The sequence below is a fragment of the Trichechus manatus genome, unplaced genomic scaffold (assembly GCF_000243295.1).
Source record: "Trichechus manatus latirostris isolate Lorelei unplaced genomic scaffold, TriManLat1.0 scaffold00032, whole genome shotgun sequence".
NCBI classification, from domain to species: domain Eukaryota; kingdom Metazoa; phylum Chordata; class Mammalia; order Sirenia; family Trichechidae; genus Trichechus; species Trichechus manatus.
The window spans coordinates 5,878,146-5,904,327 of NW_004443968.1; the positions used below are offsets into that span (position 1 = coordinate 5,878,146).

General features: G+C 37.9%; 1 protein-coding gene across 1 annotated transcript in view; it reads left to right on the plus strand.

Moving 5' to 3' along the window:
* ADGRV1 (adhesion G protein-coupled receptor V1) overlaps positions 1 to 26,182 on the plus strand; it is a 687,583-nt gene that overhangs the window by 564,214 nt on the left and 97,187 nt on the right. Inside the window, exon 88 of the mRNA XM_023730073.1 lies at positions 5,747 to 5,904. Within this exon, the coding sequence (XP_023585841.1) occupies positions 5,747 to 5,904 (158 nt within the window). The remainder of the gene's footprint in view (positions 1 to 5,746; positions 5,905 to 26,182) is intronic.

A 26,182-nucleotide genomic window follows, 5' to 3' on the forward strand; every position in this document is an offset into this window, starting at 1 on the left:
ATGTGGCAGTCTGCTTCTGTAAAGATTACAGCCTTGGAAACCCTATGGGGCAGTTCTACTCTGTCCTATAGGGTCACTATGAGTCGGAATTGACTTGGTGGCAATCGGTATGTGTGTGTGGTATGATTATTGTTTTTTGGTAATAGTAGTAGTACATCATCATAGTATTAATAATAGTAGTAATATTTTAAATACTCACAATTATCCAGCTAATTCAGTTTCGGAAAATACTTTGTTTTTCTTACCCCTTCCCCCTCAGTTCTCTCCCTTTAAAATTCATATATTATCTTAATGTTTCATTTCACTTTGTGAAATGTATATCTGCAATTTAGTCTTAAAATTGTTCTTATTTAAAGTTTAAAATGTCAGTTTTAGAATTCCGTTGAATCCCCTTGGCATGAAAACTGCTGTATGTGGTGGAACAGAAAACGGTATATAGAAGGATATATTTTCCCACCTTGAAGCCAGTTAAACCCAAAATGTTATTTTCACTTCACTCTAATGTCTTTATAAATATATTCATTAAAAAAAATTAATATGCTTAAAGTGTTTCTCTAAACTACTCCAGCGCGCACACACACACACACGCGCGCACACGCGCACACACACACGCACACACACATGCACACGCACACACATGCACACACACATGCACATGCACACATGCACACATGCACATACACATACATACATAAAGTCATAGGTGAATCTAAAATGTATGTTAATAAGAGCATTATGTTTAGAAAGAAAGTAAATCAGGCACGCAATGGAAGGAATATTGAAATCATAAGTATTGGCTTATATTTTATATATAAATGATAAGCATATCATAATGAATAACATCTGTATTCTTCAACTTAATAGGGCCAATGAACAGATATATTGTACTCTCTATGCAAGTAGAAACCAGTTTGCAATAAATTATGAACAATGCTTGATTGATTGTATATTAAATAAATTTGAAGAATAAAACTGACAGAGCATCCCCTTACTCCCCAGATAAAGTAGAGCATCACCATGAGTTTCCATGTGGAAAAGAAAAAGTTGATTGAAGCAACAAGTGTAGCTCTTGATGTAATAGATGCCACCCTTAAAGAAATACTAAGAAGACGTACCGCAGGGATGTTGGCGCATGAGCCTGTGAATCCTAACAATTATTGTTGTCTTGTTGCGGAAAAGCGCCTACAAAGAAAGCCACGGAAACAAACATTTATTATTGTTTCATTTCCTAGGTCTTTTTTCACTATCTGTGTAACCAGATGTGACTCACATGTCAGCTGCCGGGATTTCTTCAAGTCCTCCAGCTTGCCAGGGTCAACTTGTTCTTTAAAATATGATTTAAATGGACTCAAATCACAATCTCATGTACAGGGAGTTCCCAATATTTTCAGCAGTTCTAAGTAGAACTTGTGTCTCTCTTAGACTCCTCTGCCTCTGAGCTCCTTCTTACACTGATTTTGTACAGAAATAAAGAAACTGCACTACCGCATGTCACCTGCACAAACGTTTTTTTGAAAAGTTAGGTAGTGCAAGTGAAGACACTTCAGTAAGTATAAAGTGCTACGGTGAGAAGGTAATAATCTTACTGATTTAGAAAGTGACATAAAGCACTGTGAATGCTCCAAAGGTAGACCTGGAAGAGTAAAACCTGCAGGCAATAAAACAGCATCTACTTGTTTTATGTGTCTGAAACAAGAGAAAAGACCGAAGTCCTGAAATAAATTAAGATTGTCTGTGGGTTGTAATAAGAAAATTTACCCAGGAAAGTTTACAACGGAACAGCAGAAATTAGTCATGTGACTGCAAGAACACAAAAGTGTTCAATACCAAAGAGAGAAAGGTTGCCCAAGAACTTTGAAACTGGATGAGCTGGTAATTACAAGGAACACACTTTCCTTGCCCTTTTTAAGAAATCAAATCCACATGGCCTTTGCCTCATCTTGTGGTGTCTGCCAGCTTTGTTCTTGATACAGAATTAACTGCCAGCACGTTAGTCAACTACTTCTCTAACCTTCGTGTGTGCATAGCATTCGGTCTGCTTGTTTCTTGCATTACACTCAATTTTTCCAAGAATTTGTTCCCGGCCTTATTTTAGAAAATATTCTACCATGATAGTCACAGTTTCCAAACTCCCTGCATCATTTTTGTGTGATCTAATCCTTAAACTACCTGGATGAGCCTGTACATCTTATTCAGTTGGACTGATGGAAATTCTGGTTGGTAAAGTTTTTTTTTTTAAGGATTGGACCATGTATCTTGGGCACTTTTAGTTAGATATGGGAAATTTTCTTATACACCGGAAGAAATTCCATTCAGACAGTATTGATCAGAATATTAGAATAATACCTGTTAGCTTTAAAGGAAAAGTTAAATCAGGAGAATTTAAAACAAGATGTTAGGTATATGAGGTATGATTTGGGAGGTGGAATGACCAGCCTGTTCCACCTACTTTCCATGAACTGAAGTCCTCAGTCCTCACATTAGTGGGGACCCTGTCTGTTATCTGCATTTGCAGGTTACCCTTTTAGCCCTGGAGTCCCTGAGTGGTGCACATGATTAAAACACTCAGCTGCTAACCCAAAAGTTGGAGGTTGAGTCCACCAAGAGGTGCCTTGAAAGAAAGGCCTGGCAATCTGCTTTTGAAAAATCAGCCATTGAAAACCCTATGGAACACAGTTCTACTCTGACACACACAGGGTCGCCATGAGTTGGAATTGACTCAAGGCAACTGGTTTTCCTTTAGTCTTGTCACATTTGCAGTGTGTTTCAGAAGATTTGTCCGCCTCCCAAGTCCCTATGACTTAGTGCCAAGACAGGTAGTTTTCACTCAAAGGAGACTTGGATGGAGTCACAGGTGGGCAGGAATGTGCAAGGGGAGGGCCTGCAGTACTGCAGTGCCTTAGGTAGACAGAGATTGGAGGGCCTGCCAATAACTGGGCATGCTGTAGGGCCAGAGCCTCCTAGTTAATGATCTGGCCCGATACTGACCTTGTGGAGGACAAGCTCAAGCCATTGTCAGTGGCCCAGTACTTATAAGAGGCCATCACTTGTGGGTCCTGAAGAAACAGGGGGAAAATGGGAATAGCTTTAGGATTAGGCAGCTTTGAAAGAACGTACCATTGTAATCAAGTCATACAAATCATACAAGCTGAGAGAATTACAAAGGAAATTGTTAAGAGCAATAGCACTTAGGGAATCCCCTTCTTTTCCTAAGTGGCAACACAGACCTCCAGGAAGTTTGGTGCACTTGTTTTCTTCTTCAACCAAGATGGTGCACCTTTAGTGGGGGTTCTACTTTCCAAGGCTATCCTTTAAAGTGAAGAAAAGTCTTTAGGACAGTGCTTCAGACAGAGAGGTGAGAACCAAACGTGGTCGACCACTGGAAAGTGTGGATGTTGGAGAGTCATACCTTACCATAGCACTCTGTACAAAGCGTTTATACGCCTATAACAGCTCATAATCGATTCAGTAACTACCCCATTGTACAGCCTGAAATTGAACTGTGATGGCATTTTTCAAGGTAAAAATGAGGCAATGAAGCCTGTGTGTGTTCGTTTGTCAGCATCTGAATTTGTGTAAGAACCTCTAGGCCTATGTCAGTGGATTCGTAATTCAGTAGCCAGCACGACCACTATTTGTAGTGCAGAAATATATTCAAGATCAAGGACATTAATGTTTGCCTGTTTTGTTTAATCGTATGTATTTCACCTGGAAGATACAGGTCTGCGTACTGATAATGTACAGGGAAAGATGCAGGCTTTGTTCTGTCCAAATTAAACTCTAAAAGCCAGGAAATTCATCATTCTGACATCTCTTTTACAGATGCAAAACGTGTGTTGAAATATCTCTTGAAATGTGTCTTGTTTACATGAGAGGTACATTGTGGCAGATTATGTTAATTAGAAATAATTTATGATGATAGCCTTTAATAATATGTCTCCTTTTAAATATAAAATTGAGACACTATTTTCCCAAATTGCAAGAATGTATGTTTCCCTTGATTACCTATATTTGGGGTTATGAGGTTTCCTTTTAAACTGACTATATGTTTTTGGGTTTTTTTTTTCAAAATCCATGAGTATTTGTGACTGTGTTATAATCCAGGATTGCAGATATTGCACATAAAAAAAAAGGAGACAGAAGTTAGGGTAAAATGATATTTGAAGAGACACTGCTTATTATTAAGGTTTCTTGTTAATTAAAAGCATCATGTTCTTAAAGCTGCACTGGTATCCTTTATAAGAATACATCAACGCCACAGTTTTAGATACTGAGAACCTATTTCATAATCCTCCATTTTAAGATTTTTGGTAGAATATTTATGTAAAGAACAAGAGGACTTTATGACCCTTGAATAAAAATTTATTCTCAGTTAAATCTCTAAAACCATTTTTCTTGGAATGTCAGTGTTGCCAAAAAAAATAAAAAATATGTTTCCCTTGGTCTCCATTGTTCTATGTGAACTCCAGTGATAATAGATACAATTGTGCAGTATAACTTTCAAGAGAGTAAATGACTCTTGGAGAAATGTATAGCTTAGGAATGACAAAAGTGTCATTCATTCAAAAACAAGATTGTGAAGATGACAGAATGGAGCCCTGGGAATCCTCAAATTTGCCTTCAAATAATACTTTCTTTCATATGGTCTCCAAGAGAAATTTAGGTAAAGAAGATGGAGCTGGAAAAGCGAGGCAAAATAATACTTAACGTTACATGATCCTTCATTCCTTATTTCTACTATTAGGCTCATCTTAGGAAGAAAAATGCAAATGGAGAAAAACAGGTGGGGAGGGGAGGAGACAGAGAGAGCGCAGAGGTACCCTGGCCTCCTTCTGTGCTCCAGCCTTTGTTACCACTTCATCCTGGGGAACCTGAGAGGTCAAGAGAGGCTTGGACAGGCATGATAAACTTTAACAGGACACAGTGATTCCACCATCAGCCCTGTGACCATAAACCTTAACAGCATTCTTCTTTAGGGGTTAAATAGAGGGAGGGAATAGAAACGAACCTTGGAATCCCCTTGGAATTCACCAACTAATTTGAAAAATAAACCGGACATGATTAGTGAGTGATTCCCAAAAATGTGTTCCAGGAGACACTAGTCCTATAGCATGACTCTGTGTGTGTGTGTGTGTGTGTGTGTGTGTGTGTGTGTGTGTGTGTGTGACACAATGAGAGAAAGAGAGAGAAAGGAGGGGATCTAGTTGTCTAGGAATGGTGGGTTAAAAAAATTTACTGTTTTATGTGGATTATTTCAGTTAATCTTCACAGCTAAGTTCTGTTGTGGATACCATTATAAACCTTATTTTAAAGATGAGGAAAAGTACATAAAGGTTAAGAATTTTACCCAAAGTCACTCATTTATGAAGTTGTGATGCTGGGATTCAATGCCAAAGAGCCTGATTCCAGAGCCCAGATTTACTTACTCCATGAGTTTCCTTAGCCTTTTTTAAAATATACGTATGTGCCCTGAATCTCCAAGAGGTTTATGTAATGTGCATTTCACTACTTTCTTTTACCCATAACCTTTTTTGAATTTTTATAAGCATCTCAAGTGATGAATGCTCTATGAAACCTGCTTTGTGAAGGAATGGGCTAGATTTCATCAGGCAGCCTCTATTCAAACAGAAAAATTGCCAACATCTAGATACAAAAAGCTAGTATGACATGCCAAAATTATATATTCTGAGTTTAGACATGTTTGTATTGATGATGTCTGATATCCATTCTCATCTCTCTCTCTCAGGTGTTTCATCCCAAACATCTATGCAGCTCTGTTCACTGCTGCTCTCGTGCCTTTAATGTGCCTTGTGGTGGTGTTTGTGGTATTCATCCATGCCTACCAGGTGAAGCCACAATGGAAAGCATATGACGACGTCTTCAGAGGAAGAACAAATGCTGCAGGTTTGAAAGGAAACATATTCATACTTGGAGATGGGAAATTTTTAATGGTGGGGAAATGTCACTGAGTGTTTTTTTATCAAAAAAGGAGTGAGGTTAGGCTCAGCTTTAAGTTCTGAAGCCGTAAGTTAAGCTATAGGTTTTTAATTACTTTTATTTCTTGGCACTTACTGGCATCTCTTTCTTCAAGGCTGTTTAGGTTTTAATGTTGGTTCCAGTTTTGTCCTTAAGATATTAATGTTCAAGTAAATGAGTCACAGCCTTTGGGAACTGATTCCCAAGTTTTCTTCAACTCAAGCAGTAAAAACCTGTGTTCAACCTGTGGAATCTATTTCTCTCAGGTTCTGAGACTTCTTCAGAGTTGAACCAACCATGCTCATGAGTGCTATAATTTGTATGTGGAGCTCTGATTCTGCTGACAGATGTTACAAAACATATGTAATCAGACAGCTTCATAAGTGGCTGCACATGGCTGGTTACTTAAGTGTACAAGTCCTTCCAGCTCAGATTGGCTTTCACTGTAGCTCGTTTTTTCCCTTTGAATCATACTTAGCACAGGTTTTTATGATTTGATTCTTTTTTTAGATCAGTGTCTCCTCGGAATTTTCTTAACTAGGAACAATAACTACACACCTAAACACAGAAAACTCACTCAACAATGTGTGTATCTGGGATTTCAGGGAGAATTTTATAAGCCCTTGGTGGGGGATCTCTTTTGGACCAGTGAAGATGAGTCTCCTCTTTTCTAAGCTTTTACAAAGCTAAAGCCAAATGAATAGCAGTCTTACAAGAATTCTTCTCATTTTAAGTGCTTTTCAGATTTTAAGCAAGGTACCATATATGAAATCCCTAGAATAGTGTCTAATGCACTGCTAGGAGCTCAATAGACATGGTCACTTGTGTGATAATAAAACTTAAGAAAAGCCTTCTAGATCCTGAACTGGATCAGAGAAGATACAAAGAGAATGTTCCTCATGGTGTAAAGAGAAGAGACTTACATTAGTTTGTAGAAAAACTGTTTCCAGCCAGCTATTCTCTACTTTTCTCTTATTTAGCATAAAAATGTGTGGACAGAAATATTATTTAAGGTTATAATTCGTATTAAATTATTTAATTAAAAGTCAGTATTCAATTTAGAAATTCTACTTTTTCATGGAACATGGATTTTATCCAGAAGCCGTGTTTTTATTCAACTTGAGATTTGTTTTATTAAAATGTGTATTCTTTTTTGGAGGAAATAGTTGCTTGTTTCTTTACCCAAATGATAAGCTTCTTTTTTTGTTTTGTTTTGTTTTTTGTGGTTTTTTTAATGTGATGTAAAAGTGCCAGTATTTGCATATTTTCAATAATGACAGCGTAAGAGCCCCTAACATAGTGAGTTAATCCTTTACATGCCCAAATCACCCCTTACATCTCTTGGATGTGATACAGATATCACTGAGAGAGTAAAAACAGTACTCTGAATATCTGAAAAATATAGCCCCCAAGCATTGAACATAGTGCTATAAGTTCCAGCCCACTTGTATCTCAACTTGGGAAACCTCTGTTGCAATGAAATTTCTGACTAAAAAGAGTAATATCAGAAAAGTATCAAAGGAAGCATTATTCTACTGTAGCTTTTCAAATTTAGGTTTAGCTATATAAAAAAAAAAAAAAGTATTATGGTATTTTTAATCCCCCTATTCCCTTGATAGGAGCCCTGGTGGCACAGTGGTTAAAATGCTCAGCTGCTAACCGGAAGTCGGCAGTTCAAACCGACCAACCGCTCTAGGGGAGAAAGATGTGGCAGTCTGCTTCTGTAAAGATTACAGCCCTGGAAACCCAATAGGGCAGTTCTGCTCTGTCCTACAGGGTCTCTCTGAGTCGGATTCGACTCGACGGTGGTTGGTTTGGTTTTTGGTTTGGTTATTCCCTTGATAATACAATCTAACAGTCATTATCTTATGCTTGGACTCCGAGTATCTTCCTAATTGGTCCCTCTGATTCTTGTCTTTTTTTTTTTTCCCACTGCATTTCATTACCTTAGATGTCTATATGTCAGAACTGTAAACTGGATCCTGTCACTCTCCAACATTACAACCATTCAAGATCTCTCTCGTTGCCCAAAAGAAAAGTCCAGTCTCTTTAGCTTATGATACAAGAGTCCTCGCAGTCCATCACCAGGCCATCTTTCCGTCCTGAAATTAGTTACTGCTTATCCTGCTTTCTGGCCACATCAGTCTATTTACTCTTTCTTAAAACTGCCCGATGCTATCATTTTTGCTCATGTCAGGACCCCTCTACTTTGAATGTAATACCCCTCATCCCTAGTTGACAACACTTCTGTGCTCATTAAGTGATTTGGGAAACTGTGAATGGGTGAAGGAGAGGTGAAAGAAGCCAAAGGAGGAAGGATCTCCATCAGCTCCCCTAATGCTGTCCAGAATAAACCCATAACCTAAGTAAAAATGGTGTACTAGATAGAGTTCAAGTTAAGATCCTTAGAACCTACTTCCAATAAAATACCTTTCATTACTTTATAGATACTCTGGAAGTTCCCAACAAGCTACCTCTTCTGTGAAGCCTTTGGAATTGTCTCTTTACAGACCATACAAAATAAGAATTAGTCTTCCCTCATCTATGACTTTGAAGCACTTTGCGCCTACAACCACTATAGCATTTACCTTAGAATGAGGTGGTGACTTGTTTTGGGGTGTGTGGTGGGGGGCTGATTTCCTTAATAAATTATGAATTCTTTGAGGGCAAAGACCATTTATTATTTGTCTATGAATTCCCAGGGCCTTTCAGAGTGCTCGGTGACTAGCAGAACATAATTAATATTTGTGAATAAATGAATGAATTAATATTCATCAATGTACCATAAAATCTTATAATTGTAGAAATGGATACCCAAGCTAAATATAACATTAATAAGAAGAAGGATCTGTTATATCATCAAAAGTAGAAATTAAATGATTTATAAGGTTGATCTGATTTTTTGTATCCCTTTAAAGTTAAGACTATTTTTGTTTTTCCTTAACATCTGTGATTCCCAAATCTATATCTGCAGCTTTATCTGCAGATAATCTTATCATTTATGTCTTATTTGCAACTTAATATAACTCATCTTCACCAGAATGTGCTCCACTTACCTCAAATTCAAAATTTCTGGACCAAATTTCTATCTACTCTACCAAGGGGCATTGATGCTGTCTTTGAATATTTCTGTTAAAATTCCATTACACTAGCCTATAAGATATCCAGTCAAGATGGCACTGTAAATTCATGTTTTGCTTACTTCCCCATTCCATAGTCACAGCAGCTATAGATGAGATATAACAAGAGAAAATTAAACATCTCTGTGGGTTAGAAATTGAGCAGAAACATAAAGTAGTAAACTGGGGTGAAGCCATAGACCCAATGTTTTCTGGGTCCAGAAATAGGTGGATTCAGGAGGATCTCAACTACTGTGGTGGTGAATTGGGCACCACCAAATGCAGGTACCAAAGGTCCTCCGCAAAATGGGTGGATGAAACCAATGGTAACTGCATAAAAGGAGCCTAGAAAAAGGCTGCTAAAGTAGCCTAAGGCTTTGGCTTATAGGAATCTGAGAGCCCAAGGAGAAAGCAGAGCATCTCAGTAAGTACCTGGGCTAGGCTCTTTAGAGCTTGTAAACTGTAGCTGCCGTATTTCTATGTGACTATGGGGACAGGAGCCTGGGCCATCAAGATAAATCCTCTTTATAGTCCAGGAGCCACAGGAGGGCTTAGTGGAGGCAATCACAAAACCATTAGACAAAAAGAGGTAGCGAGAGAGAGAGAGAGAGAGAGAGAGAGAGGAAAAAAAAAAACAAACAAGCATAGAAATAGACACTCCTACTTGAGATTAGCTGCAATATAAAACCTCTTCCTAACAAAGATAGCCCTTAAAATCAGAGATTACAAACATGAATTTAATCCAAAAAAGAAATAAAAGTAGAATGATCTAAAAATAACTTTGAGTAAGTATGTTAGGACCCTCAAAGATATGAAGCAGAGGTCAGAAACTACAGCCCCATGTGTCACCTACCCCCCATTTTATTTATTATTTGCAGCTTTATTGACCTATAATTTGCATACCATAAAGCTCACCTGTTTAAACTGGACAGTTCAATGATTTTTAGTATATTTACATAGTTGTGCAATTATACCATAATCTAGTTTTAGAACATTTTCATCATCCCAAAAAGAAATCATGTAGCCGTTAGTAGTCACTCCTCATTCCCTACGCCCTAGCTCCTGGCAACCACTAATCTACTTTGCCCTGTGTTTTCAAACTCAAGGAGCATTTTTAGGTATATTAGATAGTATTAGGAGAAATATACTTTCAAATAGGTAAATTAAGAGTAGACAATAAATCCCCTTTTCTTACCAAAAAAATGCAGTTTTCTAGTTTTATAAATTATGCTAAATTTTCCATATTTTTGGTCAAATGTTGTCAAGAGTTTTTTTGCTTGTTTTATAAATCACTTTTTAACAGTAAGATATGTTATGAGAAGAAAGGTCAATGAATAGTCTTTTTATACCCAAGCTACTTGTTCTATTTGTTTTGTTTTTAATGAATGATTATGATTATTTATTTACCTTAGAGTGTGTTGTTTGGTGAGCAGATGCAATTAGTTAACACCTGTACCAGCCATATTCGAATAACTGGTGAGCTCACATCAGTCATTTTGCTAGAAATCGCCAGTAATTTCTATTGAACAGTTCTCTAAACAAATCACTCCCTTCTGCAGACTGGATGTGCCTGACAACAGGCACAACTTTACATCAACAAATTTATTTGTTGGCTGTAATGAATACTAGTATCATCCCTTTACACCCTAAACTTGAGTGACTTTTTCACTCCTGACCATTCCTTCCTTTCAAACAGTTTAAATGAATTCAATGAAATCCAGAGGAAAGATGGCCACCATCAATTATCTCCCCCCCAGAGAGTGGCCTGAGACAGCTATAGCAGATTGGTTTGATGGCTTTTTTTAATGCCTGACTGCTATGACCCATAATTTTTTGAAGGCCTGTGCCTCCTAATGAAATTCAGTGGTCTCCCCCTCCCTTCAGTGGGGTGGATATGCAGTGAGAATGAGTCATGAAAAAGGTATGTTCCCTGAACTAAATTTCAAATGTCTCAAACAGCATTTTAAACAAAGCCTGTAATTTTAGGGTTTGGTTATGATCTCTGGCGATGATAAGCTTGTCTCTTCTTTTAGGCTCCTTTCTGATTCATCAGCCAGTTCTTATGTGAGGAATGATTCATGGACTAGGGAAGGGAAATTAATTTGAATAAAAAGAGGAAGTAGATGATTAAAAATCCTTTTCTTATAAAAATCCCACACATAGGCTTCAATGTGATAAGTAAAAATGTAAAGGTGGCTTGATTCAGCTAGCAGTGTATAATGTGAATCTGAGGTATTTTGAGTCTCTTAGTTTTGTAATGACTCTAACCTCTACCTGGTAACATTTGAAGACGAACACTTCCATTTCTTCTGAAGCTCCATTTCTGCATCTTTAGAGTGAACAATAGTAGTAATATAAACTAAGATTTCATTGCTATTGTGAAAATCAATGAAAACTTGGTTTGATGAATATTACAATGTATCAATCCCTTACATCCTAAATTTTGAGTGAGTTTTTCACTCCTGACATTTTTTAAATTTCAAATACAATTGAAAGAAACTCAATGAAATCCAAAGGAAATATAGGAGAAGGAAAGAGCCCCTGCTAAATGAAATATATCCTCTGTTGCACTCTCCAAAAATGGCCACCATCAATGACTTCCCTCCCTTTATGTGCATGCTGCTCCTCACTTCAAAGGGTGGAGTCTATTTCTCTACCCTTTAAATCTGGGCTTGCTTTGGACCTGCATAGACCAATAGAATGTGACGGAAGTAATGCTGTCCAGTAATGGCACTAGCCTTCAAGAGGGCTAGCAGTTTCAGCTTCCTCTCTCTTAGAAGCCAGCCACCATGTACGAAGTCCAATTACCTTGAGACCACCATGATGTGAGAAATCTTAAAATAGTCATGTGGAAAAGCCAAATGAAGGGACATGCTCAGCCAGACTCAGTTGTTTCAGGCAGCCCAGCTCTGATTCCAGACATGGGAGTGAAGTAGCCCTTTTATATGTTCCAGTCCCAGTAGACATCACACAGAACAGAAAAACTGCCCAGCCCAGGTTGCGGAAGTGTGAAAAATAATACATGGTTATTTTCAGCCACTAAATTTTGGGGTAGTTTATTACATAGCAATCAATAACTGCAACACTCTGGTTCTAGTGTCCTCATTTTTTTCACATCAAAATTACATCATTTTCCTTTTAAATTTTTTGCAGAAACATTCATAGTTTATAAATAAAATTTAACGAATGACTATGATTTTTTTTGCAGAAACATTCATGGTTTATAAATAAAGTTTAACAAACACACTATGATTTTTTTTTTTCCTAAAGCAAAACTGAGGATTCAGCTAAGACAAAGTAAAAGTGATCCTGCTTAGTAACAATACATGCTTGAATAGACGCCAGAATGACCAACATAACAGGTCTCACATGTCCTTGGCAGTAAGCTGCTTGTTTGCTGTCTACTCCCAGGTTTCCATTGCTGAAAAGAAAATAAAAAAACAATGCCTACAGACCTAAGGGAAACCACAGTGCTTCTCACTAAACAATGAACAGTCTCTTCCACTGGAGCTTAAAAAATCATCGTGAGCACAGATTCAGACAAACTTCCCACATTTTGCCAGTAGTGGTGGGGAAAATCCCAAATATTTAAAGAAACCGTATGGATGCTCATCCTCTGCTGGGATTTAGAGCTATGACCTCAATCTTCAAAGATTCAAATTAGAAATCTTTGAGTCCGAAAAGATGATGTGTAGTCATTCAATGTTCATTTGTTGTCTTAATTATTATTTCTGGAAACACTAGGGATTTGTTATTGTTACATTAAAAAATCCCAGAATAATAACATGTTTCCTAAGACTTTGTACATCAATAAGAAAAATAAAATCATAGAGTGGAAAGAAAGCTTAAATTTCTGTTTAATCCCCTGATTTATACATGTAACCAAAGAAGATAAGGGACTGATAATTTGTAGCAGAGCTGGACCTTTGTAGAACTCAAGTTTTCCGAGGATGTTTATTTCAGTGAGTCCTGGTGACATAGTGGTTAAAGAGCTTGGCTACTAACCAAAAGGTCAGCAGTTCGAGTCCACCATCTGTTCCTTGGAAACCCTATAGGGCACTGCTACTCTGTCGTATAGAGTGGGTTACCTCAGTGAATTGTCTTTTACTTAGTCTCACACTGATGAGGACAAAGGTAGTTGCCTATTCATGTTATTTCAATATAAAACAGAGACTGTTAAGTTCAATTTAGTTTTCTTCTCTAGGTAGGCAGAAGGCATCAAGCATGGATATGGTAGAGTTGAAAGAAAGAGAAAAAGGCTGGAACTGCATATAAGTGGTAGATGTGAATTTACTTGGGCTCTGGTTATCCTCATCTTTGTCATTATCATCATCATGATCATCATTACCAATTAAGATTCACCATATACCTCACGTGCTAAGCATTTTATATATAATCTCAATTAATTTTTACAAAAATCCTCTGAAGTGAATAATATTATTCTCGTATGTCAGAGAAGAAAATCAAGGAAAACAGAGGCTTAGAAATGCGTCCAAGTTCACAAAGAGAGGCTCAGAAACAAGTCCAAGTTCACAAAGCTGTTACACTGTGGAACTGGATTGGAACAACAGGTGACTCATAAACTCTCTGGTATAGCACCAATTTTTCACCGCTTACCATTTTATTATCAAAAGTTTCATTGATAATAACATATAAAGATTAAATTAAACCTAAAGAACTCTAACTCCATGAAAATAATTATTAAACTCTATTTCCCAGAAAGAACTAGCAGTGATCTGGGCTAGAAAATTATTCCTTCAACTTCTGATTTCCAGGGAGGACTTTACCTTCTCTTTATGGTACTGAAGCATCCACTTAACTTTATAAAGTTATGTGAAGGGTTAAATGATAACTCATATACAGTATTTAGTACACTCTCTAGAATATACCAAGTACTCAATATCTGTTAGTGTTTTATTACCATAACAACCCTTGAAATATGTAATTGGTGCAGAATGCAGTCAGATTCTTAACTCCTTTGTTCCGAACACTTCCTAAATATCACTCAAATATGCCTTCCTTTTTTTTTCCGTAATTACTTCCTGGGTTATAAGGAGCCCTGGTGGCACAGTGGTTAAAGCACTCGGCTGCTAACTGAAAGGTCAGCTGTTCGGACCCACCAGTCACTCTGTGAGAAAAAGATGTGGCAGTTGGCTTCTGTTAAGATGACAGCCTTGAAAACCATACGGGGCAGTTCTACTCCGTCCTATAGCATTGCTATGAGTTGAAATCGACTCGACAGCAATGGGTTTGATTTGTTTGTTTGTTTCTTGGGTTATAGCCCCTATTATCGCACACTTAGACCACTGCAACAATATTGAAACTGATGTTCCTTGTCTCTTTGTCTGTCCCAATTCCACATTGAGGCATTCTAAAAGGCAAAAATGATCATTGTCATTGAAGTCATCCAATGCAACCCTTAGACGATAAGATAAAAGGAAAATTCCTCCCACCTCCCACTACTTCCCCACATTAACTCTCTGTACGGCCCAGCCATACTCAACTATGTGCCTTGCCTAAAACTGACATGATTTCTGATAATTCTGGACTTTAACAACACAAGTGAATTCACTCCCGCTTGCTGAATTCTTTATTTATGGTGGTAAGGGAGGGAGAATGGAATGGAAATTAATTTTCATCTTGATACCCATCATAAGTAGGCTGCAGTAGCATGTTTGTGAAAAGTATGGTCAGTGTAGTATCAATATCTAAGAGCATTACAGTTGCATTGTTGCTCAGGTGTGGTACATTCGTTGACCCTCAGTGTTGTTGGCATTTCATTCTTTGATCCTCAGTGTGGTTGGCATGTCTTGTCATCTACATACCATTGTCATGACTCAGTTTGACTCAGAGATTCAATAGAATATTCCCAATTGTTTATAATTTTTGTACCTAGGCTAAATGAACTTCTCATATGGTTCCTTGCAGTTTTTCTCCAAATTAATAAAAAGTTTAAATTTCAATTCTCCTGGCATACCTCACTTCTTCTAAAAGATCAAATCTGTCTTTATTTATCCTGGAAAAATTACCGATGAGCCATTACTCTCTACTCCTTTGAAAGCTACATAAAACAGTTGTTCACGTTTACTGCTTTGATCTAAGAACACATTCACTTTTTTCTTTTATTTATGAATGAAGTCTTCCTTTCAACGCTTGGCTGATGAAAATACAGTCTCTGATTTTTTTTAATGTGTCTCTCTAGAATTTGTATTCCGATCATTGCCAAAGAATGTATAAAACATTCCACTATAAAGTAGAAAATTCATTTTTTGAAGGTTATTTTATCTTGTAATATTTGTCTTTGACAATACTGTATTTCCCCCTTGACCTAGTCGGTGAGTCACCACCATTGGCATCAACACGATGATCCTGTCATACACCATGGCTCTCTCTAGTCGGCCAAATCCCAAGTTCTTAGGTGTAAATTTCACTCTTGATTTGCAGCTTTTTCCATGTGTCATTTACTGTCATTCTCATCATTTAAAATTGTTTCCAGTTATAATTCAATGCTTATACCATACTTTAAAATACATATAGTCACCGTCCTTATAGAATCCAATGTGGAAGCTGCTGTTAGACTTTTCAGGAATATTTTCAGTATTCCCTTAATACCCTCACAAACTTGGTTTCCTCCTTAAGCAGTTTTTCCAATCACCAGTCCAGTGTATGCCATACAGCTCTCTTCTTTTTAACTAGCCAATTAGTGCTGCTCTGCAATGGATACTGATTTATTCTAAGTATCCATGAATAAATGAGGCCATTGCTGCTCCTTGGCAATCCTTTGGATTATCTTTAATTGATTCTTAAATCATCTTGGAAACAGGTTCTGCTCCCCCTAAGTCTTGATTCCTTTTATGCTCATTCATTATATAAGAGATGAAAACTACACGATGTTATCTCACTCAACTTTTCTTATTTTCATCTGATTATTTCTCTTTGTTGTTTTCCTTATTTGCCACTTTTTCTCCCATCTTAGATAAGTAAATAAATAGCTCATTTTCACCAAAGATAGACCTCCCAGTTGTGCCTTTCATTTCTTTTTTCCTTCTCATGGCACTTGTTTCATTGAATTTTCCACAGTTGTCTTACATCTTGATTGAAAGCTTCTCTGTCGAAATACATTCATCAGTTTTCACAGCCTAATAGAGGTTACTCATAATGCTGTTGCTTTATCTACCTACTTCCCTGCCTTTCTCCTTTTCTTCACCAATAAACTTCTTGAAAAGTAGCCCATCCTAGCTCCCTATGCTCATTGCTTTCTGTTCACTGCGAAGCCTTGAGAGTACCTTGCTTCTTCTCTTCATTCATCACCCATAACTTGGGATACCCAATCTCCTGACCTCTCTCAAATCCTTATCCTTAAATTCTTCTGTTTCAATCAGTACTAATAACTAGCCTTTCTTAAAAGGCCATCTCTCTTGGTTTTCAAGACACTATATTATTTTTATCTTCCTACCAAATCCCGGGTCATAGCTCTTTCTTCTTTTCTCTCATAACTCTGAAATACTTAAATATATGTGTTTTCCAGGGATCACCTTTGGCCTTTTTCTCTTCTCGGTATTCCTTTGGTAAAATGTCATCCAGTCTCATGGCTCTAAATATCATAGTGGTAATTTTCAAGTGTGTCAACTGGAGCCCAGTGTCTCTCTCCACTCAGAGGCTCACATTTTCAAATGCCTGTTGGACATCTCCACTTGAGTTTCTCTCTGATGTCTTGTCCTCAGAAAGTATGAAAATTGTCATCAACTTTCCTTCTATGCCTGTTCTAATTGTTCTGATCCCTAGTTCTATTACAAGTCTTGTATTCTCCTCCCCCTCCCTCCCTTCTTCTTTGCCCTTTTCTTATTTCCCAAGCCTTGAAACCAGTGTAATTTCTTTCACCCTTAGACTTCCAGATCTGTGCTGGCCAACACTGACTGATTATCAAAGGCACTTACGCTTTCAGAAATTATGATCTGATGAGGCCCACTACAGAACTTACTGAATCAGATCTAACATGATAAAGTCTCAAAATCTGTGTATTTAAAAAGTTTCTAGTGTTATTCTGATGTTTGGAAACTACTGTAGCTTCCACTTCTGAAATGTTTTTGTGTCAATCCCCTGTTTTACATTGCAGGAGCCATTCCTCTGCCATTCCTTTGCCTCAGGTCCTCATTAATTCTCAGTTAACCAGTTGCTATCCATTGCTTCTGACTCATGGTGACCCCATGTGTGTCGGAGTGGAACTGTGCTCCATAGTGTTTTCAATGACTGATTTTTCAGAAGCAGATTGCCAGGCTTTTCTTCTGAGGTGCCTTTGGATAGACTTGAACTTCGAGCCTTTCAGTTAATGACCAAGCACCTTAACTGTCTGCACCACACAGGGACTCCTATCTCTCACTGAGAACACTGCAATAGTTATTTAACTGGTATTCCTGCCTCCAGCATTCTCTACACCAACCCATATACTTTGCTATGATATCAAGCTCTGTTTTGAACATGTCATGCCAATTCTCAGAAACTTTACATGGTTCTTCATTTTCTATCCAATAATTTTGAATTGCTTAATCTGGCCCTCAAGATTCCTTCATGACATAGTACTGTGTTCTTCTTACTACTCAAGTTCATGGACCTTTAACTCCAGCCAGTCCGGGAACCTTGACGTAACTGTAATTCATCCTTATATCCACCAAATTTTGTCTGTTGTTGTTGTTGTTACGTGCCTTGGAGTCAGTTCTGACTCATAGCGACCCTACGTACAACAGAATGAAACACTGCCCAGACCTGCGCCATCCTCACAATCCTTGTTCTGTTTGAGCACATTGTTGCCGCCACTGTGTCAATTTATCTCGTTGAAGGTTTTCCTCTTTTTCGCTGACCCTCTACTTTACCAGGTATGATTTCCTTCTCCAGGGTTGGTTCTGATAACATGCCCAAAGTATGTGAGACTGAGTTTCACTTCCAAGGAGCACTCTGGCTGTATTTCTCCCAAGGCAGACTTGTTCATTATTCTGGCAGTCCATGGTATATTCAATATTCTTCACCAACACCATTATTCAAAGGCATCAATTCTTCCTCGGGCTTCCTTATTCATTATCCAGCTTTCGCATGCATATGAGGCAATTGAAAATATCAGGCACACCTTAGTCCTCAAAGTGACATCTTTGTTTTTTAACACATTAAAGAGGTCTTTTGCAGCAGATTTGCCCACTGCAATATGTCGTTTGATTTCTTGACTGCTGCTTCCATGGGCATTGATTGTGGATCCAAGTAAAATGAAATCCTTGACAAAGTCAATCTTTTCTACATTTATAGTAATGTTGCTTATTGGTCCAGTTGTGAGGATTTTTGTTTTCTTTATGTTGAGGTGTAATCCATACTGAAGTCTTTGATCTTCATCGGTAAGTGCTTCAAGTATTCTTCGCTTTCAGCAAGCAAGGTTGTGTCATCCGCACGTCACAGGTTGTTAATGAGTCTTTCACCAATCCTGATACTGCATTCTTCTTCATATAGTCCAGCTTCTTGGACTGTTTGCTCAACATACAGATTGAATAAGTATAATGAAAGGATGTAACCCTGATGCATGCCTTTCTTGCTTTTAAACCATGCAGTATCCCCTTGCTCTGTTCGAACAACTGCCTCTCGGTTTATGTACAGGTAGGTTCCTCATGAGCACAATTAAGTGTTCTGGAATTCCCATTCTTCCCAATGTTATCCATAATTTGTTATGACCCACACAGTCAAATGCCTTTGCAAAGTGAATAAAAGACAGGTAAATATCTTTCTGGTATTCTTTACTTTCAGCCAGGATCCATCTGACATCAGAAATGATATCCCTCATTCCACATTCTCTTCTGAATACAGGTTGAATTTCTGGCGGTTCCCTGTCGATGCACTACTGCAACCGCTTTTGAATGATCTTCAGCAAAATTTTACTTGCATGTGATATTAATGACATTGTTTAATAATTTCCACATTCTGTTGGATCACTTTCTTTAGAAAGGGCACAAATATGGGTCTCTTCCAGTCAGTTAGCCAGGTAGCTGTCTTCCAAATTTCTTGGCAAAGAAAAGTGACCACCTCCAGCACTGCATGTATTTATTGAAATATCTCAGTTGGTATTCTGTCATTTCCTGGAGCCTTTGTATTTTGCCAATGCCTTCAGTTCAGCTTGGACTTCTTCCTTCAGTACCATCGGTTCTGGATCATATGCTACTTCCTGAAATGGATGAACGTCGACCAATTCTTTTTGGTACAGTGACTCTGTGTATTCCTTCCAACTGCTTTGGACGCTTCCTGCATCATTCAATATTTTGCCCGTAGAATCCTTCAAAATTGCAACTCGAGGCTTGAATTTTTTCTTCAGTTCTTTTCGCTTGAGAAATGCTGAGTGTGTTCTTCCCTTTTGGTATTCTAGCTTCAGGTCTTTGCACATTTCATTATAATATTTTACTTTGTCTTCTTGAGCTGCCCTTTGAAATCTGTTCAGCTCTTTCACTTCATCATTTCTTCCATTCGCTTTAGCTACTGTACATTCAAGAGCAAGTTTCACAGTCACTTCTAACATCCATTTTGTTCTTTTCTTCCTTTCCTGTCTTTTTAATGACCTTTTGCTTTCTTCACATAGGATGTCCTTGATGTCTTCTCACAACTTGTCTGGTCTTCAGTCATTAGTGTTCAATGAGTCAAATCTATTCTTAAGATGGTCTCCAAATTCAGGTGGAATATACTCATGTTCGTATTTTGGCCCTCGTGGACTTCTTTTAATTTTTGTTCAGCTTCAGCTTGAAATTTTATCTAATACATACTTAATGTTCAAGAACTATATTTCTTGTATAGCAAGAAACAGCCAATGTTTATATAGGAGTGTTCTAAGTGCTCTACATTTCAACTCTTGAATCCTCATTGAGTCCACAAAACCTTGTTTGGGAGTTACTAATACTATATTCAATTTTTTGTTGTTGTTGGGTGCTGTCAAGTTGATTCTGACTCATAGTAAACCCATGTGACAGAATAGAATTTCCCCATAGGGTTTTCTTGGCTATAATCTTTATGGAAACTGATTGCCAGGCCTTTCTCCTGCAGAGTGGCTGGGTGGGTTCAAACCACCAACTTTTTGGTTAGCCACCAGGGCTCCTATATTCAGTTTACAGATGGGGCATTAGAGTCTGAGAGTATTTAAGTAACTTGCCCAAGGTCACACAGCTAGTAAATGGCCATCAAGTAGTCTGGCTCCAGCACCCATGGTCATGACCACTCTGCTACTCTGCCTCTTCCATGAATAAATTCTGCATATACACCCAAGGCATCTGTTTTCAACCTCAGTGTATGTTTGCGTGTGTGTGTGTGTGTGTGTGTGTGTGTGTGTGTGTGTGTATTTAATTTAATTCACTGAAGGCCCATATTCAAAACGTCTTTTTATTTTAATGGAATGTGACAGAAGAAAATTGTAAAATTTAATATAAATAACGTTCAAGATATCAAATAATGTGATTTATAATTAGATGCCTCAGCTTCAAGAAAGAAATAAAAATTGAGTCACAAAAAAGACTAAAGGTGTCAAGTAGCTATTTAAAGCCCTATAGTACAGTTTTATAAAGACAACATAAATCAGTGTGTTTGTAAATTAACAGGTAATTTAAATGAGCAATGTTTGATCCTTATACTCATTTAATTATACAATGTCCAAGAAATGTGGTGATTTCCCTTCCCACCCTTTTTTTTCCCTAATGCCAGAGTATTCACAAATAAATACTTTGTCTATGGCTATATGAAAGTTCCTTTGCCACTATAAAAAGAAAGTTGATTTTTGTGTGTTTCACAAACTTTGAAACTGGATAAACTCCACCTGGTTTGAAAAAAAAAAAAAAGTGGAAACATAGCTTAGAGCCTAGGGCACGAAAAACCTATGTTACCTACTTTACATTAGCTAACAATATCAGACACTTGTGAACCAGTTTAACCCTTCACAATTGGAATTCCACATGTAAGAGAAGAAAAACTTGAATTAAAATCTCATGAATTTTAAGGCCTATATGTGACATTAAGAGATAAATACAGAAGGAAAATCTTATGGTCTATCATTGGCTGTAAATACTTTAACCAGTAATATACAGATATTGTCAGTATAGTTTTTTTTTTTTTTTCTATGGCTTCTTTCTCCCTAGATCACACACATGGCATTCAATCCAGGGATTGCCTTTCTTCCTTAACGTAATTTTTTCCCTTTCTTTTCTCAGTAAGGGCTTAGTGCCAAGGTTGTTAATAAGAATGAGCAGTAAGATATTAGTTCACTCTCATATGCATGAAAGTCCATGCCACACCTGTGAGAACCACGATGCTATTGTTGAGTTGGATAATGGCAAGTCCTTATGTAACATAGGTATCAGACTGCTTTGTTGTCAGTTGTTGTATACTGCTGAAAACAGCTCTGTCTGTTGGTTTAGTATTAGTTTTCCCTATTTACAGACATAGTTATTTAACAACAGAGAGTGAGGACTATCCCCAAAGCTTTTGGAAAATACATTATTTTTAAGACCAGACAATGCCCTAATGATCTGATAGCTGTTGGGAGAAGAGATGCAATTAATCACTATGACAGAGAAAAATAAAAGGATGTAACTCAAATAGACTTCTCAGAATAGTGACAAGGCAAAGGAAATTAAAAAATAAAAATAAAAAAAGGTCAAATAAAGTTCTACTCTGTCTTATTGGGTCACTTTGAGTTGAAATCGGATCGATGGCAATGGAGGTAACAGGTCATAGTTTTGTATTGTGATGGCTAGAGAAACAAATAAGAAAGAAAACAGCTATTGGGGTAAGCTGGCATTTATCCAGATTGAGACATAAAACTAAACCAAACCCACTGGCATCAAGTCAATTCCAACTCATAGTGACCCAGTAGCACAGAGCAGAACTGCCCTATAGGGTTTCCAGGGATGTAAATCTTTACATAAGCAGACTGCCACATCTTTCTCCTGAGGAGCAACTGGTGGGTTCAAACTGCTGACCTTCTGGTTAGCAGCAGAGCACTTAACCACTGCACCACCAGGGCCCCTGAGACATACAGGGTCTACCAGAAAACAGTTCTGGCAACTGATATATTTAACACCCTGTAAAAATATTTCCTTGTACACATTGTTATCTTTAATATTAATTTTTTCAAGACATTGTGTTATATTTGATTCAAGACTTCAGTGTTGAGTTTGAGCCTATTAAATGTTAATGACTGAGATGTGATGTCCTGTCAAATTATCTATAAAACATAACTGGCTATTTATAGCCAAATACATAGTAACCTAATTTCTAAAAATTATGAGGCCATCTAGTAAGATTCAAAACACAGATGTAGGCAGATTGAAAGAGGCATTGTACATTTTCATTGTATTGTAAAAGCTAAGTGTGTTGGAAATTGCTGTTAGGTGCCTGAGCATGCCTGGAGATGAATGTTCTGAGCTCTTTAATGGCTGAGTAACTGATAATGTAGTTAGAAAACTAAGTTAAGCCAGTCTTCAGTTTTTAGTTGGCTGAATTCATGTTTGTTTTAGAATTCTGATGTTCTAAAAAAAATTTGTCATAATGTCATTTTTTGAAATGTTTATGAAGTGTGTAGAAAATTATTATGTTGGCTATGTAACCAGAAGATAATTCCTCTCCCCATAGCTCCCAAAGATTTTTCCTCCCAAGAAGAAAACATCATTTGACCTTCTCCTTAATAGTCACAGACCTATTTGACGCCCCTCAGTAGGATATTATCTGGCAACTTTGAAGTACATGGTTCAAATGGAATTGTGCGAATAACAGTCCATGTAAGGTCCATGTGGATATGTCTCATCTAATTTGGTTATTCTCCTTAGATTCAAAATTATAGCCTGCAAATTGAAAATTATGTATAGCTTTTGCTAGGCGAGACCATAATTCTAGGCTTGTACCATTTTTTTTCAGTCCCAATAAATCACACTTGAAGGAGGCCTGACACTGGACTGTCCTTTAGCATCAAGGAGAGCCCTAAGTCAGCCATTGACAAAGCACTGCAATTTAGGTTCTCGGCAGACCTTGAGACTCCTCTGAGAATTTGCTCAGATGCTTCTTCTTTACCCCTGGAAAATATACTCTAGGCCAGTGTTGATTCTCTTCTCTGCCTTCAGGTCCAGTATCTCACCTGCACAGATACTTGCAAATAAGTCTTGAATCCTTCCTATGTCAGAAAGTGTCAGAGTAGAGCTGTGTCCGACTGTGGTAGGTTTAGGCCTCCACTGTGGTTATGTTTACTGTGCCTGCCTTTGTCTGAGATATCTGCAAGCTACTTAAATTACCTTCTAGAGCAGAAGTTTACCAAGTGTGGGTCACGCACACACTGGTGACTCCTATTGCCAGCATATTTTAAGGGTAATGGAATGGAATGGATCAAAGGATGTCATACATTATTAGTATTTCATTAAATTTTTCTTTCAAAATTATGTGGTTCACATGTAAAATGCATTTCTTACTGCAGTTTATGTTCAAAAAAGTTTGAAAGTCACTATTCTAAGGTAAATCTGACTTCTCATTGGCCCTGGAATTGATATATCTATGGAAATCTTAGATGAAGTGGGCTGATTCTGGGAAATGGTCAGTGCTTCCACCTCTCACATTCTCTCTCCCTTCCTCTCTTTTTTTCCTCCCATAAAAAATAAATAGATCCCAGGGAAGTGTTTTTGTCCATGGGAATGTTACTCATAGGCAGTTTTTCCTGCAAGCCACAAACCAAAGCTTTCTATAAAGTGCCTTCCTTGCCCCGCTGTGAAGTCCACATCTCTCCCTACCCCTTCCCTACACCTTTAAAGAGAGTATGAAGGAGATGGTGGGGATACAGTTTAGCTCTCAAGTTTACTTTTAACTGTAGCATATCCTCTCAGCCAGTTATGTAAGAACTTGAACCAGAATTTGGCTTTCATTTATTCATTCTACTAATTCATTGAGCTCCTACCATGATGAGCGAGGCTCTGATCTATGTGCTTCAGATAATGCCTTTATGGGTCTCACATTCCAGTAGAAGAGCAAACCAGGAACAAGTATATAAATTATATAGTATGTTAGATGTTAGTAAGTGCTGTGAAGAAAATGAATCAGGAAAGAGAGAGGGAAATAGAAGATGCTGAGAGGCCCATTTTAGATAGGTTGGACCAGAAATTTTCAGTGACAGTTCGGACATGATGGAACTTAGAGTCTGCACACTGAGGAAACTTCTCAAAGTGTGCTCTTAGATTACGTCAGGATAAACAGAAGGGTTGTATAACCAAATAAGTTTGGGAATTTCTGGTATGAAAAGAGTTGAACATGTTTTTTTACTATGTGATAATTTAGAGCTTCAAATATGCAAGAGGGAGCTGTAGCCAAGTGCTATTTTCCTAACTTGACTAAAGCTCATGATGATGTTGATGATGACGATATTAATGATGGTGATGATAGCAGTTAATGTGTACTGAGCATATGCTTTGTGCCAGGCTCTGTGCTAAGTGCTCGATGTGCATGGTTTGGCTCACCACTTTACCTCAAGCACTTAGCATTTGTCCTGTCAACATCAATGAATACTTGACAAATTTGTGTGTGAATTACAGGGCTTCGAACTGGTTTGGTCCAGTTCTACCCCCTGCTGAGTATTTGCATTTCCACACCAGATATACTGAATCCAAATCTACATTTTAACAAGCTCCTCAGGTGATTCTTATGCATATTATTGTTGTTGTTAGGTGCCATCAAGTCAGTTCTGACTCATAACAACCCTGTGTACAACAGAACAAAACACTACCTGGTCCTGCATCCTCACAATCTTTGCCATGTTGTGGCTGCTGTGTATACATCTACAGTTTAACAAGATTCTCAGGTGATCCTTATGTATAGTGGTTCTTATGTATATGTAAAATCACCTGGGGATTTAAAATATAGATTCTGATTCAGTGTGTCTGTGGTGGAAATGCACATTCTCAGCAGGGGATCGAAGCAGAATGAACTGGTTTGAAGGCCTGGCGAATTATCATACTAAACTTTCACAACAATCAGTTATATTTGTCAACGAGGAATTGTGGCACAGAGAGGCAAACTAGTTTGGCAACTCACACACAGGGTTCAAAGTGGTAGCATTGGAAACTGGATGCAGATCTAACTCCAAAGCTCAAGCCTATTCATGGATCATTTTAAAGGACTTGTACCTTAGATAAGAATTCCCTGGGTGCGGTGACCTATCTATGGAAAATAGTGCCTAGGGCACTTAGTGTTAAATTGCTGAATGATCTCTCCCAGCTGGCGATGGGAACTGTGATAGCCAGTGGAAACTGCTCAGGTTTTGCAATACCCAGGGTTTGCGCCCTACATGCTACACCTTAGTTACACCTCTGCCTGGGTAGCACAAATGGTTAAATGCTCAACTACTAACTGAAAGGTTGGAGATTTGAGTCCACTCAGAAGTGCCTAGAAGGAAAGGCCTGGCCATCTACTTCCAAAAATCAACCATTGAAAACCATATGGAGCACAGTTCTACACTGACAATCATGGGGTCACCTTGAGTTGAAATCAACTCAACAGCAGCTTGTTTTTGTTGTTGTTTGTTTTGGTACCTTAGACAAACTTCTGTAGAGCACATTATCTTTTCCCTGAAATGCATTCTTTTCACGCTTGGACTCTCACACCTAGGACTTACATAAAGAGAAATACAAACTTTCAGACAAAAAGAGCAGCAGTAAAGGCAAGGTGTTCCAAGTCACATCAGCAATTCTGTTATTTGATAAGCATAAATTAAATGCCTTACCTATGCCCCCACCACTTGTCTGTCAGTTTGTCATACTGTGGTGGCTTATGTGTTGCTGTGATGTTCGAAGCTATGCCACCAGAATTTCAAATACCAGCAGGGTCATCCATGGTAGACAGGTTCCAGTGAAGCTTCCAGACTAAGACAGACTAGGAAGAAGGACATAATGAACAACCTAGGTGCCCATCAGCAGACGAATGATAAACAAATTATGGTATGCACACACAATGGAATACTACACAACAATAAAGAACAACTATGAATCTGTGAAACATAACATGGAGGAATCTGGAAGGCATTATGCTGAGTGAATTTAGTCACA